The 20,149-nt window shown below is 39.6% G+C and overlaps 1 protein-coding gene across 4 annotated transcripts in view; it reads right to left on the bottom strand.

The window, feature by feature from the left end:
• Nucleotides 1-18,356, bottom strand: part of LOC126370635 (lysosome-associated membrane glycoprotein 1-like) — a 41,999-nt gene extending 23,643 nt beyond the window's left edge. For 2 of the 4 annotated variants that reach the window (XR_007566907.1, XM_050015601.1), the window contains exons 1-3: nt 18,138-18,355; nt 17,358-17,786; nt 535-756 (exon numbers count right to left, since the gene is read on the bottom strand). Coding sequence is in view for 3 of the 4 variants with exons in the window: in XM_050015601.1 (XP_049871558.1) it covers nt 535-756; nt 17,358-17,786; nt 18,138-18,195 (709 nt within the window). In the remaining variant the exon portion in view is untranslated. Of the gene's footprint in view, nt 1-534; nt 757-17,357; nt 17,787-18,137 lie in introns of all 4 variants that reach the window. The other 2 variants (XM_050015610.1, XM_050015619.1) reach the window with 2 other exon arrangements.
• Nucleotides 18,357-20,149: the final 1,793 nt, after the last annotated feature.

Genomic DNA, 20,149 nt, shown 5'->3' with positions numbered 1-20,149 from the left:
AAAAAATATATTCATTTTCAGAAAAATAAAATACTTAACACATCTGTCCGAATGTTTTGCATAATACTAATATAAAAATAATTGCTACACATAGTCATACCATAGTGTTAAAAAACTGAGAAATGTGAACGAAAAAACGGTGGAACGGTGTGCCAGGAACGGAAGTCGTCTACAGACTATTCCGAGCCCCGACATCGAACTGAGGTAAATTCGAACCTTCCGAGCCGTGATGCACGCGTTAAACGGTACGCACCGATCACGACGTACATAGTAAATTCCAGATAATTGGGCTGGGTTTTCCCCATTGGATTGGAAGATCAGACAGGCAGTCGTTTCTGTAAAAACAAGGCCTGTCAAATCTTCAGACTAGGTAAGCAGACCCTGTGAAAAACGGGATAACGAGAGGGGGTGATGACTATTTAAAAAAAATAGGTAATACAGTGAACGGTAATATCAACTCTATATATGAACTATCGTCAAGTTTAGATATAACGCCGCATAATTTCCGACCAGAAAAGTTCGGCAGATACTCACAAGCATTAGGGAAGAGCGCCTTGTCCAGGGAGACGTTAAGGTTCTGCAGCGCGTAGTTGTTGGTGGTCTCGTTCCTGAGGAAGACCAGCGTGAGGTTGTTGACGGCGGCCGCGACTGGCCAGCTCAGCTGCAGCCACTGCTGGCTGCTGTTGGCAGAGCAGTTGCCGCCGGAGACTGTGGCATTCGCAGGGATGTTGAGGAGGACGTTCGCGAGGGATGTCGCTGAAAAAATGGAGAATTCATTCAGTTTTTTCTTTTCAAATTAAATCTTGGGGCACGGGAGTGCCCCCGCCAAGACGACCAACTAATTACCTACTTAACACTACGAAATTTCACCTTATAGTAAAATATGAGTAAGCAAGCGCCTTATTGAAAAATCATACTGATGAGATTCTTCAAAAAACCTTTTGAACTAACTAATTGTTGATTTGCCGCAAATGACTTTAACTACGAGTACTTGGTCAGAAAAAATGGAAATGAATGGGGAAGGATTTTATAAATTGCGCTTACGTGGTTGTCTATAAATTGCCTACAAGACGATATACCTATATTTATTCGACTTAACCTACATTCCATCATCTAAGATCAACCTTAGACTGATTAATTACTAAACTATGAAACTTAGGACTCAGGTGGGCCGAAATAAGGACAATTTGTTCAGGTGGGGTTTCTTGGATGGCTCGGATTTAAAGTGCAAATGCGGCACTGTTCCCCAAACGATGGAACATCTTATATCCTATCCTGCGTGCCCGAAAACCTGCACGCAGGAGGATCTAACGAGCGCTGCAGATAGCGCCATACTTGATGCCAAGTTTTGGGCCGATGCTATTTAGTTTGCCATCGACACGATAAGAAGAATTACTAAACCAAACCATAAAAGGTAAGTTAGCATGATTCATAGACATTGGCTTGTCGATTCCAACTGAGGCAATGATTTCAAAACCTGAAGAGTACAAAACAGTTCATTGCTTAAAGTAAACGGTAACAGTAATGCAAGTGAACAATCGCCACAATACCTAGTTGTCGAAAAACTCTCATTGTTTAGATAGACTGTGGGCATAGAAAAGGCGGTAGCGAGAGCGGATTGGTGCGGGGTATCTGCATTTTATTGCTAAAGTAATTTGTGTCTTATTGACCATTGCAAAAGGGGCAAATCAGTTATGGCAAAAAATGCAGATACGTCCAGTTCGCGACATCAGCGACATATATGTTCATACCACAACCATTAGCATAAACACACCCCGGACAATGCATACAAAAATTTCATTCTTCCCGAGATAGACAGTCCGTGCTTCCCCTTACTCCTCAGCGGTTTTTAGACTAAAGCATAGAATAAGGAATAATTATATATTATAATATATATAGCTTTATTATATAGAACGGCAACTCTTCGCTCCCCACCAGCGTCTGGGTTAGGTTTACCTCACCTCCTCCCTCGAACATAGTTTATAGACTTGAATCAGACGTCACACACACAGATGCGCGTGTACGATAATGTCAATGTGTGATGATGATGATCTCCGATCGATTTCGGCCATAGCGACCACTTCGACTCCTAGTCGGCACGACGCTGATGCGCCCGAAGCACTGTTATCGACCACGATTTAAGTAATGCAATGGCAGCCGCGGTTACTACCACCATTCAAGTGGGGACGAGCATTTGTTGGACGAAAGCAGCGAAAAAAGAAAAAAAGCAGAAAAAAGAAAAAAAGCAGAACCTCCCTGAATAGGGCTGCTTTGACATCCCAGGCGCTACCGGATCCGCATTGTCGCCCCAAAGCAGTGCAGAAAATGTGTAGTGTCTGTGTAAAACGAGGTGTTTGTATGAAGTGTCCGGAGTCTGACTAAAGTAAGACCCAAAGGTGAAGTAAATAAAATACGATGACTTGTTGTGCGGTCACGGTAAAAACCGTTGACTTGATTCACCGCTATCGCTTCCGCTTAACCCCTAGTAGTGGCTTTTAACATAACCTTGACATGAGACAGCGGCGACGGGTCTGGTTGGCTCGAGGGCCGCATGCAACGCGGTGCAATCAATTCATTTACAAGTAGTTTATTATACCGACAATACGAGTCACTGACGATAGCTCTGGATTTATACTGGTACTGGATACAGTATCTGACTGTCTGACTGTATCAGGATACTACAGTAATCAGAATCATTTATTCATAGATTAACTTGTTAAAGGTCAATGTAACATTTTTGAATTTATGTCTTTTCGCAAGTTAGTAGTCGTTAGATGAGCCATGTCAGGGACCTATGGCGGCTCAGTAATAACCCTGACACCAGGGTTGATGGGGTTGGTAATTCACCTCACAACCCATACGATAGAAGAAGTCAGTCCCGGCTACAAATTTACCTTTTAATTTGACGTGACTTATTGCTAGTTTGCCTCGGATGGCATTAACTACTTGGCCAGACAAATGGGGAGCGCTGAGGGGTCGAGACGTCGTGGAGCATTGGATAATCTACCATTCATTAGCAATACTATTGTTTACTGAATTCAAAATAGATTTCCTCAAACGTAATTTCATTCTGTATCCAATTACCTACATTTATTATGTAAATTCTCTGTGAAGTATTGAAAATTACAACCGAAGATTTTAGCTTAATATCCTTATCTAAACCCGTTCTAAGCAAATTGATTTCGAGATTAAAACATGTGAGGTTAATAACCTCTGATAAGAAGAAGGTCTATCTTCTTCTATCGTGTGGGTTGTGAGGTCGATTACAGCCTGCTGTCAGGGTTATTATTGAGCCGCCAAAGGCCCCTGACATGGTTCATGTAACGACTACTTACTTACATCAGTAGTAACTGGGACCAACTGCTTAACGCGCCTTCCGAAACACGGATCATCTTACTTTCGGACGATCAGGTGATCAGCCTGTAATGTCCTAACCAAAGTAGGAATCACAAAGTGATTTTTTGTGATATGTCCCCACCTGGATTTAAACCCGGGACCTCCGGATCGTGAGCTTCTGCTAGTAGTCTGGACCAACCAAGTTTCACATTTATCATATCAGTAGGACTGTACTTATGATATCTGAAACCGTTTACAAGGACAAGACAAGAAAAAATAAAATTTTTAACAAAAAAAAACCGACTTCAAACGCAAAACTAAAAAGCAATAAATAAATTTACTTCGCACAAAGTAATTAGTACGTATTTTCAATTAGTTAATTAATTTATAATTCTGAAGCCGGTGCCAAGGAAATGCTACAACGAAGTACCGATTCATATATTTTTCAATACTGATTGTTTTGTAATTTTTTGTTTGACATTGTTTTGTAATTGCTTTGATATAGGTATTAAACAATATTGTGTGTACATAGTAATTTGATATTGTAGTAGGGTTGTTGTAGCATTTACTTGGCACCGACTTCAGAATTATAAATTAATTAACTAATTGAAAATACGTACTAATTACTTTGTGCGAAGTAAATTTATTTATTGCTTTTTAGTTTTGCGTTTGAAGTCGGTTTTTTTTTGTTAAAAATTTTATTTTATTTTACGATTTTAAGTGATGGTTAGACCGAGCAAGGATGCAGACAGACAGATTTTCTGATTTATATTCATATATAATAATATAATATATTATTAGTAGTGATCACAATTATTATTGATGAACATGTTTACACACACACACTCACACACGCGCTAACGCACACGAGCACACGCGCACGTACACACGCACACACACAGATACACGCACACACACAGACACACGCACACACACACACACACACACACACACACGCGCGCGCGCGCGCGCGCACACACACAGACACATGTGTATGTGTACATTCACACATTTGGTTGTCAGTGGAAGCTGCTATCATACACACTCACGCATACATATAGATACAGTAGATTTCGCGTGGTTCGTTTATTCGGTGTCCTGTTTATTCGAAACTGTCCCTCTTCGTATGGCGGCCATCTTGTTTTTCCGCCATTTTGTTTTTTTCACCGGCGACAGAATTTGACCAAGATTTAAATGGGTGTCGTGGAAACAAACAAAATCCAGGTGCAATAGGTTTGCCAGACCGTAGGATGTCTCCCTGATTGGGAGCAGTTTTCAAAGATGACGTTCCGATCACACCCCTATACATCATTTTTACCCCCAAGACATTTTCTGGAAAAACAAAATTTTGTATGGCGGCCATCTTGTTTTTTCGCCATTTTGTATTTTTTTCACCGGCCATTAAATTCGACCAAGATTTAAATAGGTTTCGTGAAAGAAAAATTGGTTCAGGTGTGATAGTTTCGCCAGGCCGTAGGGTGTCACCCTGATGCGGAGCAGTTTTCGAAAATCGGGAAGTATTTCCATACTTAACATGACGATCCGATCACAACCCCGATATATATTTTATATCCCGAGACATTTTCTGAAAAAACAAAATTGTGTATGGCGGCCATCTTGTTTTTCCGCCATTTTGTTTTTTTTTACGCGCTATGGAATTTGACCAAGATTTAAATAAGTGCTCTGAAAGAAATATTGGTTCACGTGCGATAGTTTTGCCAGGCCGTAGAGTATCTCTCTGATGCGGAGCAGTTTTTGGTGACCAGAAAGTATTTCCGTACTCTACATGACGTTTTGAGTAAGCGCCCCATACATTATTTTTACCCAAACGGGCTTCTTCCAAAATCGACAAAATTTTGTATGGCGGCCATCTTTTTTTTCCGCCATTTTGTTTTTTTGCACCGGCGATTGAATTTGATCAAGATTTAAATACGTTTCGTGAAAGAAAAATTGCTCCAGGTTGTATAGTTTTGCCAGGCCATAGGGTATCTCCCTGATGCTGACCAGTTTTCGAAGGTCGGGAAGTTTTCCCGAAGCCTAAAGATCGATCCGATCAATATGACTTTACAAACGCACTAGTCGCTCCTACGATTTTTGAAAATTCCCCTCGATTTCTCTGGTCTTCCATCATCAGATCCTGACTTCCTTGACATGGGACCCCCTTGGGTATATCTTCTTTCAAACAAAAAAAGAATTATCAAAATCGGTTCATATACGACGAAGATATGCCCGAACAAACATAAAAAAAAAAAAAAAAAAAATATACGGTCGAATTGAGAACCTCCTCCTTTTTTGAAGTCGGTAAAAAAAAATCTTTATTCGTTTTAGACAATATTTTCTTTTAAATGCTAGTTGACCCAAGCCCCCCTTTAAACTGGGAAAGTCTGTGTTAGGAGGCTTGGCAAAAAAAAAAAAAACAATGGAATCTCGCAATCTCAAAAATCTCCTGGTCATATCCATATTAACCATAACATTCAGGGTTATTGACCCCAAATAACACTACCTATTCCGATCACTGATTATAACATTTTAAATAACTCTTTTTTATCATTCTTTTCGCAAAATGCCGACCTCTCTCCATATACTCTACTCTATCAGCGAACATTATGTACTTATGAAACATATGTTTACATCCGAACCTGCGACCCTTCTTATCAACAGACATAATGATATTGTAAGTAGACAGATGAGAAGAAAATTTATAGATACCAACGTTGGCCCCGATTCCTGCAGACATCTCCTAATTTTACTTTAAGTTATACCTGTCATTTTCTTATCCGCCGAAAAGGAAAGGGACGGGTAATTGTTACGTTAGATATGAACAGCGCCATCTATATTTTACCGACTTCAAAAAACGAGGAGCTTCTCAATTCGACCGTATATTTTTTTTTTGTTCGGGCATAACTTCGTCGTATATGAACCGATTTTGATAATTCTTTTTTTGTTCGAAAGGAGATATACCCAATGTGGTCCCATGTCAAGGAAGTCAGGGTCTGATGATGGCAAACCAGAGAAATCGAGGGGAATTTTCAAAAATTGCTTTTTAGTTTTGCGTTTGAAGTAGGTTTTTTTTGTTATTTTTTTTTTGTGGGAACATAGCCTGGTAATCATTGGTTTCTAAGGCCGACTAACCGGTCAGTTCCAAATTCAAATTCGACTATTTGGCTTTCCCGACTAGTCGGCTACTAGACGGTGCATCTCTAAAGTAAATCCGTCTAGTGCCAACTTAAACTGTTGCCTTGACCTTGCGTCCCAGAGCTCTGGATGAGATCCAGAACTCTCTCTTAACGACCGTACGAGCACTGGAATCAATATTCTAGAATGTTATGTAACAGACAGCCATAACTTATAATTGTAATGTAATCCCCGTGCTAAACCATAAGTGCAGTCATACCCGGTATTGAAGCCCTTATGTGGTAATTATAAAGAATCATTTAAGGCGCCGGCCTCTATAGTTCAGTGGTTGAGCGTTCGGCTCGCGATCCTGAGGTCCCGGGTTCGAATCCCGGTGGGGACATATCACAGAAATCACTCTGTGATCCCTAGTTTGGTTAGGATACTACAGATTGCAATATTCTATTCTATTCCAGCGGGGGTGAGGTAAATCTAAATCGGCGACGATACCAACTGGTGCGGGGCGGAGTGTCCCCGTTCTAAAGGTAGCATTATTCTTTATTCTGTGATGGAGATTCGATTTCCCAAAAGGTACAAAAGGTACACTTTGAAGTAAACAGGTGGGTTAAAAAGGCCATATCGAACCAATTCATTTCAGCAATATTGCAATATGACATTTGCGCATATAAAAGCAAGTGCGCAATGCAAACAAACGTCAAATAAGAATATTGCTTTTTATTAGATAAATTGTTTCGATGTGGCCTTTTTAACCCCCCGGATGTCCATTAAATGTTGTTCTTCTCTTCTTCTATAATGTGTGTTGTAAGGTGGATTATCAACCCCATCAACCCTGGTGTCAGGGTTATTATTGAGCAGCCAAAAGCCCATGACATGGCTCAAGTGACGACTACTTACATTGGTAAATAGTAGCCGGGACCAACGTGCAACGGCTTAACGTGCCTTCCGAAGCACGGATCATCTTACTTTCGGACGATTAGGTGATCAGCCCGTAATGTCCTAATAAAACTAGGGATCACAAAGTGATCTTTTGTGAAACGTCCCCACCTGGATTTGAACCCGGGACCTCCGGATCGTGAGCTTAAATGTTAAAAAAGATATATTTTTATTTATTGTTCGGGCTATTTGTATTCATCTTTGTAACACAAAGTATCCAACGGTCTGGGCAATTGAATGCGTTTTTTGTTATGTAATAACGCAACAATGGAAAAGTCGTAAAGTCACTTCTCAAATGATAAAATGTACAATTTGAACTATGCATATTGGGTGTTGTTATACGGAATTGTGTGGGGGAGATAGCGTTTTTTGTGGGTAGAAAGAGATGGCGTGATGGTAATGTGCCGTTTCAGGGAATGTTCCCGCGTTAGGTGAGACAGACAACGAATCCCTGATTATTTGTAATCATGTAGGTACAAAATCAGTCACGTACCCTATTCGGCATTCTAGATTAATCCGAACAAAACGTTAATGCCATATCTTGAAATGGAAACAAATATAAGTATACCAGAAGTAGTAGTAGGAAGCGGTAGCGGAGTAGGTAGTTTTGGACGAAGCCAATTGTGGTTTTGTTTTTGTATTTTGACGAAGCTTGTGCGGATTTTATTATGTATGAATTGAATATGCTTTCCCTTATTTTATTTTTTTAATATGAATGTTGGTACTGACGAAGCCTGTGGTGGATTTACATTCTGTTTTTTTTTTATTATTATTGTTTCTGAATAAAAGTTACTTATAAGTTATTAGTAAGTGTGAACAAATTTAGTATACCAGATAATATTTTAAATGTCAGAAAATAAATTTAAAGCTCACGTGAAGCTTACTTTATGTAAAAAAGCTTATTATAAGATTAATGATTACCTAAATGATAAAAAATGTCTGGTATTGAATGTGTTCCTCTAGTTATTAAATAACTTGTAATGTACCCTCATTGATTTAAAAGATGTGTTGCTGTTGCAGTTTCTTGTCATTTCTTCTCCTCAGCCATAACACCTTGCGAAATGACGTAAATTCAAAAATGTTACATTGACCTTCAACAAGTTTATCCATGATAATTACGTTGAATGTTGAATGAATGATTCTGATTTCTGATTTCTTATAAATTAAAACCGTTTCATTTAACATGTATTTACATTTATCCAGCAGTACGCAACGTAAGTTCTCAAATCAGTGGCTAAACGGTAAATAATGTTAACAAGTAAATAACACATGTCCTCATAACACATTTAACCTCTGACTCAGTCAACTTTCTCATTCCCTACCCAACACACAAATTGGTTTCAGTACCACTGTAGCTTTTTGTTGTTGTTTTTTTTTTGATGTGACTTATTGTAGATTTGCCGAAGGGAGTGCTGAGGGCTCTCACTTACAAAATTTAAGACAACAGGCCTGAGGGTGCCCTGATGGGCGCGAACCTCGGCGCAGGGCGTCGTCTGAGAGGAAGAATACTTAAAAGAATTAATCGACCCTAGATAGCGATAAGTGCTGAATGAGGGAAATCGTCGACCACGCCGGCGGGGGTATAACTGTAGCATTGACGCGTGTGTCACTTTAAGGCGCTGTTCCCTACCTGGTGTCAGGGTTATGTTCAGGGTGTGGTGTGTGTGCGCGCGTGCGTGCGTGCGTGTGTGTGTGTGTGTCTGCGGATATTGCAATAATGATATAATGATAACTTAAATAAATTTTGAATTGGAACTTATAATGTTTTACCTATATGTTGTTGAGATCCTTGGGGGAGGCCTATGCCCAGCAGTGGGCGTCGTACGGCTGACGATGATGATATATTGTGCCTTCTTGAAATTTTAAATTTTTGCGTGCCTGACAATGGTGAAGTGTGTGTGTGTGGTGTGTGTATCTTGCTGAATTTTATTTCAAACCTATATGTACCACATTTAAGACAACGTAATCGTTTAGGTAGATAACTAAACCCTTTCAGTGATATAGGTGTTGTGTTGTGGTGTACCAGTAACCTGACGCCAGGGTTGATGAGGTTGGTAATCCACCTCACAAGTTCACAATCCACACGATAGAAATACCAATAAACTGTAGCATCGGAAAGTGTGTGTCACTTTAGCCGCATTTCGCGTGCGCAAAACTCGCTTGACTCACAACATGACTCATTGATAGCCAATGTATAGCATATTGTTGTTTAAAGTTATTGTTTTTTATATCCAGTGTATCTCATATTCTGATAATAAGATACATAAACAAAAACGAGACAGTCACAGACAGACTCAACCCACGCCTGCAATCACTATCGGGGTGGACAGCTACAGTAGGCTTGTTTCCAACTTGTCAAATCAGGGGGGTTAAATTGGCCACTTCGAAGCAATTCGTCTAAGAAAACAATATTGCAATTTGACATTTGCCCATATAACAGTAAGTGCGCAATGCAAACAAATGTCAAATAGCAATATTGCTTTCTTAGATGAATTGCTTCGATGTGGCCATTTTAACACCCCCAGTTACTTTTTACTAAACGTCAAACACGAAATGACTACGGGATTTGTATGAAAAAGCAACCTGTGACGTCATAGTCAAATCGTGATAAAATGTCGCACTTATTATTAAATTTTTCTTTTTATAAGTTAAATAGAAAAAAGAAAACTTTTTTGTCATCTTTACTAGATCTGTCTTTATTTAGTAATCAGTATTTCTTTGACCTAGGAAACTATCCAATTCAGCAGAATACAATATTTGTACTATATGAATTCTGTGCTTGTACTACCGGGTGAGAGCCCTCAGCGCTCCCCATTTATTTACTATTTTTTTTTCTTTAATTTTTTTTGTGGGTCTAAGTTACCCGTAATATTTTTTTTTTATTTATAACAAGTCACGTCAAAAAAAAATGTGCGTCTACTATAACAACTTGACATAGTTTCACGCCTATATCCCCGAAGGGGTAGGCAAAGATCAAAACACCTACTCCTCGCCAGCTATGTTTACGTAAGTCTCATGTCATAGGGAGCAGGCCATTTACCGGGCACAAATTCTAAATCTCCTCATACATACATAAACATAAACAGCAGTCAAAAATTTCTTTATTCAGTAGGTAACATATTTACACTTTAAATCGTCAATTTGTACATAACGAACCTCTCATCCCGCTAAAACTATTTTCAGTGCAAATATGACTTCATTTGTCACTAAGATCTAAAAAAAGTTTTTCGAATTCATGTTTGAATCATAAATGAGTATCACGCGCGGCGGTGAAGGAAAACATCGTGAGGAAACCCACATTTCCGAGAAACGCATTTTCGGAGGTATGTGACCTAACCTGTGTTGGTTTTCCCTTCGCGGGTTGGAAGGTCAGACAGGCAGTCCCTTCTGATAAAAAAACCGGACCTGGCGAATCTTCAGGTTAGGTAAGCGGACCTTTCCGCCCTGTAGTTCCGGGCGCAAGAATAGGGCTGCGGTACCCCCTGCCTGTCGTAAGAGGCGACTGAAAGGGGACACTGGGGATCGTGAGTGATAAGGGCGGGGGCCCGAACCACTCAACACACGATCTCCGGGATGGACGGCAATGCGATATGGCCTCGCATCGCCGTAAAACTGGGATGGCGTAGGGGTGGGGACCTACCCCGGGACGCGCTTTAGTGAAAGCAAGTGCGAGGGGAGCACCGGTGCGTTCGACAGAGATCCCGGAGCTCCCCGACATGCACCGCAGAGGGCCATCGGAGGGGTTTTAGTCGGTAGGAGTCCGACATAACCTCGTCGCTCCCCCGGGTGGCGAGGTATCCATGAGGATTTCCCCTTCGTTACAAAAAAAAAAAAGGTAAGCGGACCTTGTAAAAAACGGGATAATGCTAGCATTATCCCCCTAGGGGGATGAAGATCTAAAAAAGTAAATTTTTCAGTTTTCAAACTTCATGACTGTCTAGCATTTTCCAATAAAAAATCTAATGATACAACCATGGTAGACGGTACGTGTACAATCATTCAATACTGAGTGTTGTACTATCTGTCACGTCCCAGCCACCGGCAGATAGCGATAAATTAAATAAACACATAGCCAACTTGATAAAATATGCGCTAAATGGTAGGTAGCGATTAGAGATGGGACCAATAGTGATTTAACCGAACACCGAGTTTTCTTTCAAAGAATTTCATTCCGGGTAATAGTTTAGACCATAAATTTTGACCTGGATTGAAACTAGCTTGTCTATTACATAGACAAGCAGCTTTTTTTTGACGTGACTTATTGTAGATTTGCCGCAGATGGCATTAACTACTTGGCCGGACAAATGGGGAGCGCTGAAGGCTCTCACCCGGTACAACGTTTGAGACAACAGGCCTGAGGGTGCCCAGTTGGGCGCGAATCTCGGCTCAGGGCGTCGTCTGAGAGGAAAAATATTTGAAAGAATTAATCGACCCTAGTGGGTCGATAGCGATAAGCGCTGAATGAGGGAAATCGTCGACCACGCCGGCCGGGTCGATATCGGGGTCCTGAAGAGGCTCAAGCAGCTGAACCCAGGTGCGGTGAAGGGAAACATCGTGAGGAAACCCAATGTTCTAACATAACCTAACCTGCATTGTGTTGGTTTTCCTTTCGGGTTGGGAGGTCAGACAGGCAGTCGCTTCTGTAAAAACACCGGACCTGACAAATCTTCAGGATAAATCCATGACTGACAGCAAAAAAACGTAGCCGAACCCCTCCGAAGCAGGGAATCATTTATTTTTTGGACAATCAAATGATTTTAGCCTGCATGTCCTGACCTTTTCTTTAATCTGTTCCATGTAAGCTCTTCTTGGTCTTTCAGATTAAAGGTTAACGTCGTGTCTTATAGGGAAGTCAAGGAATTGGCCTTTGATAGACTGGAATGGAAAATGCTACACCGACAAGAGCGTGGCTCTTAAACTGATGATGATGATGTCCTGACCAAACCTGGGACAGTCTCCCCAAGTGTTTTTTTGTTAGACGTCTCCTGCCAGGAATCGAACCCAAGACCTCCGGATCATGAGCCTCACACTCAAACGCTGGACCAGGAAGATCGTAGGCCTTCCTTTAACATTACAAACTTCTAGTTAGCAAAAGGAATATTATACAATTTCTAGAAAGGTACCTTCTTTCATCTGTTACTTAACAAGTTCTCAAGTGACAATAGAATTCTAACGTAACTATTCGTTATAAATATCTTTCAATGTTTATTTTCCTTATTGAGAAAAAACTGAGTAGGTAGGAACAAAAAAGAGGAAATTGAGAACGCCAAACTTATTTCAAGAAAACCTGTTATAAGAGCCGTTCCTTTGCGTTTATCAGGTTTATTTTGGGGTACGCTTATCTAAAGTAAATCGAATGCTGATTAAAAAGAAATCACAGGATTTTTATAAGTAATTATTGTTACTGACTGACTGAGCAATTGTTACAGTTTTATCCCTAAAACCATCCTAAAGTTGAGCGTTCGCCTCACGATCCGAAAGTCCCGGGTTCGAATCCTGTTGGGGACATACCTATACCAAAACGGCTTTGAGAGCCCTAGTTTTGTTACCCGATTGTCTTGGTGATACGTTAAGCCGTTGGTCTCAGTTACTACTTACTTATGTACGTACAGTCATGAGCAATATAATGTACCCACTTTAGGACTCTGTCGCACTAACATATTTGACATTTAGTGAGACTTACAGTTCAATTTGTCAAAAAAGTTAATGTGACATGGTACCAAAGTGTATACATATTAATGCTCGTGTACGTACCTAGTTGTTACATGAGCCATGTCTGTTGCCTTTGGCGGCTCGATAATAACCCGGACACCAGGGTTGATGAGGTTAATCCACCTCATAACCCACACGATAGAAGAACCCCTAAGGGGATGGAAAGATGATGGAAAAAACCGATAACCGAAGTCCACATCCAATGTCGCTACGCTTGCGCATTTTTGTCATTTCAATGGCTTCAACTTATGCAGTAAGTTCTTAGCATAGAATCTACTAGACTGCATAGGTGTCACATGCGGTAGTGAGTCACAACGTCAAAGGTTGGTTCAAACTTAGACAAACAACACGCCAGTAATCTCTATTGGGGTGGACAGATGCGTAAGTCATTAGAAGACGACTTGCAGCCGCCACCAACTTGGTATTTTTCTGTCAATTTGTTTATAAATTAATTGTATTATTTGAATTAACGTTTGTCTATCGCTATCCAACGTGGAAACCCAAAGCGGCGCAAACGCCGGGAGTGACACGAGGTGGCGAACTATGACGTATGTACATATACATATGGGTGAAGGTTGGTGGTAAGGCTGGCAGAGGAAGACCTAGAAGGACCATTGACCAAATTGGAAATGTCTTTAGAAAAGGTTCAGTAAGATCGCCTCTGAGCCGGCGTGCGTGTATGAAACGATTGATGAATGTGGAAGAAGCAAGAGAATATGTCAGGATCGAAGCAAATGGAATTCCATAGTCTCTGCTTACCCCGGTGGGAAATAGGCGTGAGTTTATACGTATGTGCATATGGACATTAAATAATCGTTTTTTTTTTTTTTCGTGCAGGATAGTAATATTGTTTATCATTAAATTAATATATTTGTAAGATTAATTTAAATAGAAAAAAAATAATTGTAATATTGATCCTCAACAAAATCTTTGATAATTACGTTCGCACATGAAGAATACAATTATTCGAATTTGTATTTTTAATTTTGTTTTTTTTTTATTTATTTAATTCTAGGCGTACGGTCACGAGTACTAATATGTATACACTTTGACACTATGTCACATTAACTTCTTTGACAAATTAAACCGCAAGTTTCATTAAACGTCAAATATGATAGTGCGACAGGGTTCTTTAGTGGGTACATGATATTGCTCATGACTGTACATACACGTCTCACACCCATCACAGTACCTCTCTAAGACAGAGAGTACCTCTCGTGTAGGCTGTGAGATGGACGACCAACCTCTGTGGCTACTGGTGTCACTATTTACTGGCCAAAAGTCTCTGACATGGCAGATTCGCGAATCGCATCGCAGTCCAAAACAACAAAAGACCCTACTTGTGTACTGACGACTTATCTGTCCAACCCGATAGAGACTACAGGCGAGAGTATTTTAAACAAATACCTAAAGATCTAGCTTTCAATATTTACTGCGATCTATCAACGACTCATTTAAAGGAAAATATCACACAAAAACCCAATCATATTTCAAAATAAATCCAACGATATTTCCGCAATCAAATCGAGAGTTTGACCGCCAAAACGATATAAATATTTTAGCTAAATAATCGACAACTATACCTAATTATATAGCACTTTATATAATCAATTATATCGGACACTGATAACAGTATAACACAGCACTGTATGTGAACAACGAACAAGTCTATTGTAGTTTATCAACGTAGGGGCGTTGCATGCGACCATTTTCCATTTATGCCGTCCTGGTATCTGGTTTAACTAAGTGATAATAATGGCCTGTATATTATTACTGCAAAAGACTGAATGGAATAATCGTATTCTCTATACTATAGAGATAGGTATAGGTACCTATAGAGTCTATAGGTACCTATACCTAGATGCATATATGAACAGGAACAGGAATATAAAGATAAAGGGTTTTTACCCTGTAAAACCCAACCTAACCTGTTCTTCTTCTATCGTGTGGGTTGTGAGGTGGAGTACCAACCTCATTAACCCTGCTGTCAGGGTTACTATTGAGCAGCCAAAGGCCCCTGACATGGCTCATGTAACGACTACGTACTTACATCACGCAAACACGCGTAGTAGTAACCGGGACCAACGGTTTGACCCTTACGAAGCTTCACACAATCGGGAGATCAGCTCGAAATGTCCTAAACAGAGCAGAGCTCACAAAATGAATTCTGTGGTATACCACAGAATATATGTGGATGTATACCCAGCGGGATTCAAAACCAGGACGTCAACAACTGGACCACGGCCGTTAAAAACATATTTACATTTACATAGCCTAGTAGTACTCAAAGTATACTTCGCAAATAATGCTAATCACTTGAAAACGCCATACTAATACACCGTGAAATTGCTTGTTTTTCACAAACATTCAATGTGAAACAAAAAAATCAAGTCAACGCTCTTTGGGAATGTCATGGAAAATTCACAGTCACTTAAGTATGTACATTATTGTTCTATTCTACAATTTCTTTTGTTTTCCTAATATTATAATAGGCAAGGTGGCCTAGTGAAATATAGGCCCCGATTCCTGCAGACACCGCCTAATTTTATTTTAAGTTATATCCGTCATTTTCATATCCGTCGAAAAGGAAAGGGACGGATGATTCACAGCTCTTAATTTTAGGAAGAATGAGTAAATGAATGAATAACCCGGGCGAATTAAACAGGTACGTCGCTGGTATGCAATCTGTTTGGCGTGCTGTCTACTTAACTGTGTCGGGTTATTGACTGATGTAAAATTTTTAGACGGTTGATTTAGATTTGTGCTTAAAATTGACGTGTGTTCCATAAATTTTATGCTTGTCGATTAACCGTCCCTTTCCTTTTCGGCGGATAAGAAAATGACAGGTATAACTTAAAATAAAATTAGATGGTGTTTACAGGAATTAGCACCATTGACCTCATATAACAAATAGATGGAATAATTAGGTACTCATTATGGGATAAGTCATAGAATAAAGAATAATACTAAGTATAGAACGGCAACTCTCTGCTCTACACCAGCATCTGAGCTAGGATTACCTCACCAACCCTCGAACATAGTTTAGACTTGAATCCTATGGTGTCAGGTCAGACGTCACACACACAGATGCGCGTGTATGATACGTCAGTGAGTGACGTCTGTGTAAAAAGAGGTTGTTTGTATGATTGTCCGGGGCGAGGCGTCGTTACGGTTGTCAAGGTGGTTATATAGATAATAACACTCTCATCATCATCATCAACAGCCTATATACGTCCCACTGCTGGGCACAGGCCTCCCCTCAATCAACCGGAGGGGGTATGGAGCATACTCCACCACGCTGCTACAATGCGGGTTGGTGGAGGTGTTTTTACGGCTAATAGCCGGGACCAACGGCTTAACGTGCCCTCCGAAGCACGGAATCATCTTACTTTTTCGGACAATCAGGTGATTCAAGCCTGAAAAGTCCTTACCAAACAAAGGACAGTCTCACAAAGTGATTTCGACAATGTCCCCATCGGGAATCGAACCCGGACCTCCAGATCGTGAGCCTAACCCTCTAACCACTAGACCACGGAGACTGTTAAATAACACTCTAAGTGACCAAAAACATCGGCACAACATGGATTTTGTACCTATGTGATTACAATAGGCTAGTTTTTAACTAGTCAAATCAGTTACTTTTTACTAAACGTCAAAACACGAAATTACTATGAAATTTCTATGAGAAAGCACACAGTGACATCATAGAAAAACGTGATAAAATGTCGTACTTATTATTACGTTTTTTTTTATTAAAATTCATAATTAAGTTAAATAGAAAAAAGAAAATGTTTTTTGTTAGTTTTAGATCTGTCTATATTTGGTAATCAGAGTTTCATAATTTATCTTGCACCTAGTATACACGACCCAATTCTGCTAGTATCACGTAATGAAGAAAGTACACAATATTATTATTATTAACTCAGGCAGGCAATTTTCACTGATAAGTGCCTGTATTCGACTATTCAGTTGTTGTGTTTTCCTTCCTCTGTTTTATGGTAATTGTCCAATTTGTTTTTGAAGGTGTTGACACTAGAAGCGGAGAACACGTCCTGTGGCAGCCCGTTCCACGCTGCTACTACTCTGTTAGTCAGGAAGTGCTTATGTGGCAGGATGTAACGAGACGAAAAGCAAAATTCGTAAGAACTGCTTTTGTGGCAGTATGATGGCAGAACAAACAATAAAGAATCAAAGGTACTTAATAAAAATGAATAGAAATAGAAATAGAATAGAATACTCACAGTTATCCACAACCTTAGTGTATGTGACATTTAATTGAGCTGCAAACTGAACAACGATGCAAGTTATGTTGTTCTCCGTGTAAGACCATGTGCCCTGCTCCGGTGGTGGCAGAGGCCCAGGGGGAGTGGGCTTGGGAGTGGGTGCCGGAGGGGCTGGAGTTGTTGTTGGTTTCTCTGTTGTTGTTGGTTTCTCTGTTGTTGTAGGTTTCTCCGTTGTTGTAGGTTTCTCCGTTGTTGTAGGTTTCTCCGTTGTTGTAGGTTTCTCCGTTGTTGTAGGTTTCTCCGTTGTTGTAGGTTTCTCCGTTGTTGATGTTGTATTTGGATTTTCACTTGTTATTGGTACCTCCGTTGTTGCTGGTGCTAGGGTTGTCGAACGATTTTTGGGAATGATGATAGTCACGGACTTCTGCGTCGTGATGTCACCTTGACCTGTGACCGATTTAAAATGTTAAAATGATATATTGAAGGTAGTATTTATACATTGGGATAAAAGCATGACAATATTGATAATCGACAGACTTCCTATTATGTTCGACTTAATAGGTCCTATTGAAACGCAAGGGAGCGACAGCTGCTTAATACATTCGTAGAGTTAGGAAATATAGGCTTAAAAACGAAGAGGATTGTATTCAATTATTGACGGTAGACGAAAATCTAGAAGAGATCACTTCCCATGTTGCATAAATAAGAGTAGACGGGTAACAAAGCGCCTAGAACGCCCCGTTTCGACATAGCGCGATAAAAGAAACAAAGAATATGCAATAGCAAAATATCGCTTACCTAGAGTTGCAAGGCTGCATAGCACTACACACAAAACGTAAGACCCTAATCGCGACATTTCTAGGTAATGCGACACAAAACACTGCACTGGAGACTAACCGGACACTTGCACGACTGGTGGCGCAAAAATAATGACTCGATAACAATCCGGTACCCGTTAGAAGCAAACGTCGCAAACAACGAGCTCAAAGAACAGAAATTGAGAATAGAAATGTCATTTTATGGACAGCTGAGCGGTGTTGCCAAATTAAGCTCAGATAAACTACCATTACGACTTTGTAGGACTAGCTAGCTAAAGCGGCCTATGGATGTTAGACCGGGTTTTCATGAAAATGTCTTAGTGAGCGTAATATAAAATTTATTTTGATAAGTTATGTCCCTTTGGTACTTATAGTTTTAACTTTACTTGTGCTATTTGTTGTTGAGGACGTCTACAATAAAAAGTTACTATTTATGTTATGACCATTAAGAATGTTTAATGCTTTAAAACCGTCACCTCGGTTACAGCTCGGACACTCCATACAAAATTAGAAACATCTAAGTCAAACCGTATGCGCGCTCTCCTCTTTACTTCTTAGCGGTTTTTGACCATTTAAAACTAAAGTAAGACCTTAAAGTAGATGAAGGAAAATTGCGGTTCTATTATTTTTCATTCTATGCTTAAGCGAGATTCAGTAGCAGCGGCAGCTACAATCAAATTCTGCACCGACAAAAATTGGTGTTGTCGTGCAGAGAAGTTACACATGGGTAAGCCGACATGACGTCACATTTTAATTTAGGTATAAGTTTCTGTGTTCGTTTTCCATGTTTCTATATAGAAAATATTTCATGTGTGCGTTGACTTCTGATGTGATGTCATTATAATGTATTATATGTAATCCGTGTCTGTGGTGTCCTAAATAATAAATGTTTCTTTCTTTCTTTCAGAATACCTACTATGTAGAACGGATACTGTTTCACATAGTATTTTGCCTTCACATAAAAGATTTCATGTAAACTTTAGTGTACACATTTATCAACAAAATAGAATATTCAGATTATTCAAAAAGACACATATAAGTATTATAAAATAATTGTCGCTTGATATTTGGATTATATATATTAATTGTACTTATTGAATTATATTGCTACCTTTATTACTTCTCTTTTTTTGATTAGAATAATATTGGGTGGAAGATGTAATTATGCCTGGTTGTAATAAAATGCGTCATTATCTCTGTTATCCATTAGAATTAGAAGGTTAAACAATGAAAAATCTTTACAGCACCATTTATCCGGTTTTTGAAGGACGTAGCATAGGAACTCCCTCATTAATAAAATAAATATTTTATAAAGTAAATGTTAACCCCTTATTGCATGAATTATGAAGATTGTAAATAAAAAAATATTTTTTTGCGAAAATGTGTTTATTTATTTATTATTTGCAAAAAAATACAAAACAATATTTTTTATAGTTATTATTTATAAAAATAAATTGAAGAGCCATATTTGGCTTCGTATGTGTTTAAGCAAAATTTGTATGAGCCATATATGGCTTCGTATGCGTAGCGTTTACATTTTGTGGAAACCTCTAAAACAATTGCGCTTGTCATTGTAGCATAAAAAAACTTCGCACTTTTCACATTTTGTATATCTACGTAGCTTTGAGCAGAATTGATATAATTGACGTTGATTTTTTACCCAAATAGGAAAATGATCGACACCGTCAGTGCGTACAGAAGTCAACGGCAGATCTTGATGACTGGTTGGTGCTTTTCGAGGTTTATTGGCATGCTATTTGGAGTTTCAGCTCGACTAGATGGAGTTCCGGCTCTTGACGTTATCGGTGTACTAAGAAGGCTGGCTGGGTGTCCTTGTCTTGTTCTGAAACTGCAAGCTTGAAATCAAACAGTGCCATGTAACTGTCGCTGTGGACATAATTGCTTTTTATTGGGGAATGTGACGTAGTAAGTTCGTACTCCGGTCAGAATCGGAAACAAGCTCATCTTCACTCAAAAAACTATCACCAGGGA

This window comes from Pectinophora gossypiella, chromosome 1 (genome assembly GCF_024362695.1).
Source record: "Pectinophora gossypiella chromosome 1, ilPecGoss1.1, whole genome shotgun sequence".
Lineage (NCBI taxonomy): Eukaryota > Metazoa > Arthropoda > Insecta > Lepidoptera > Gelechiidae > Pectinophora > Pectinophora gossypiella.
This window is presented reverse-complemented; position numbering and strand designations above follow the sequence as displayed.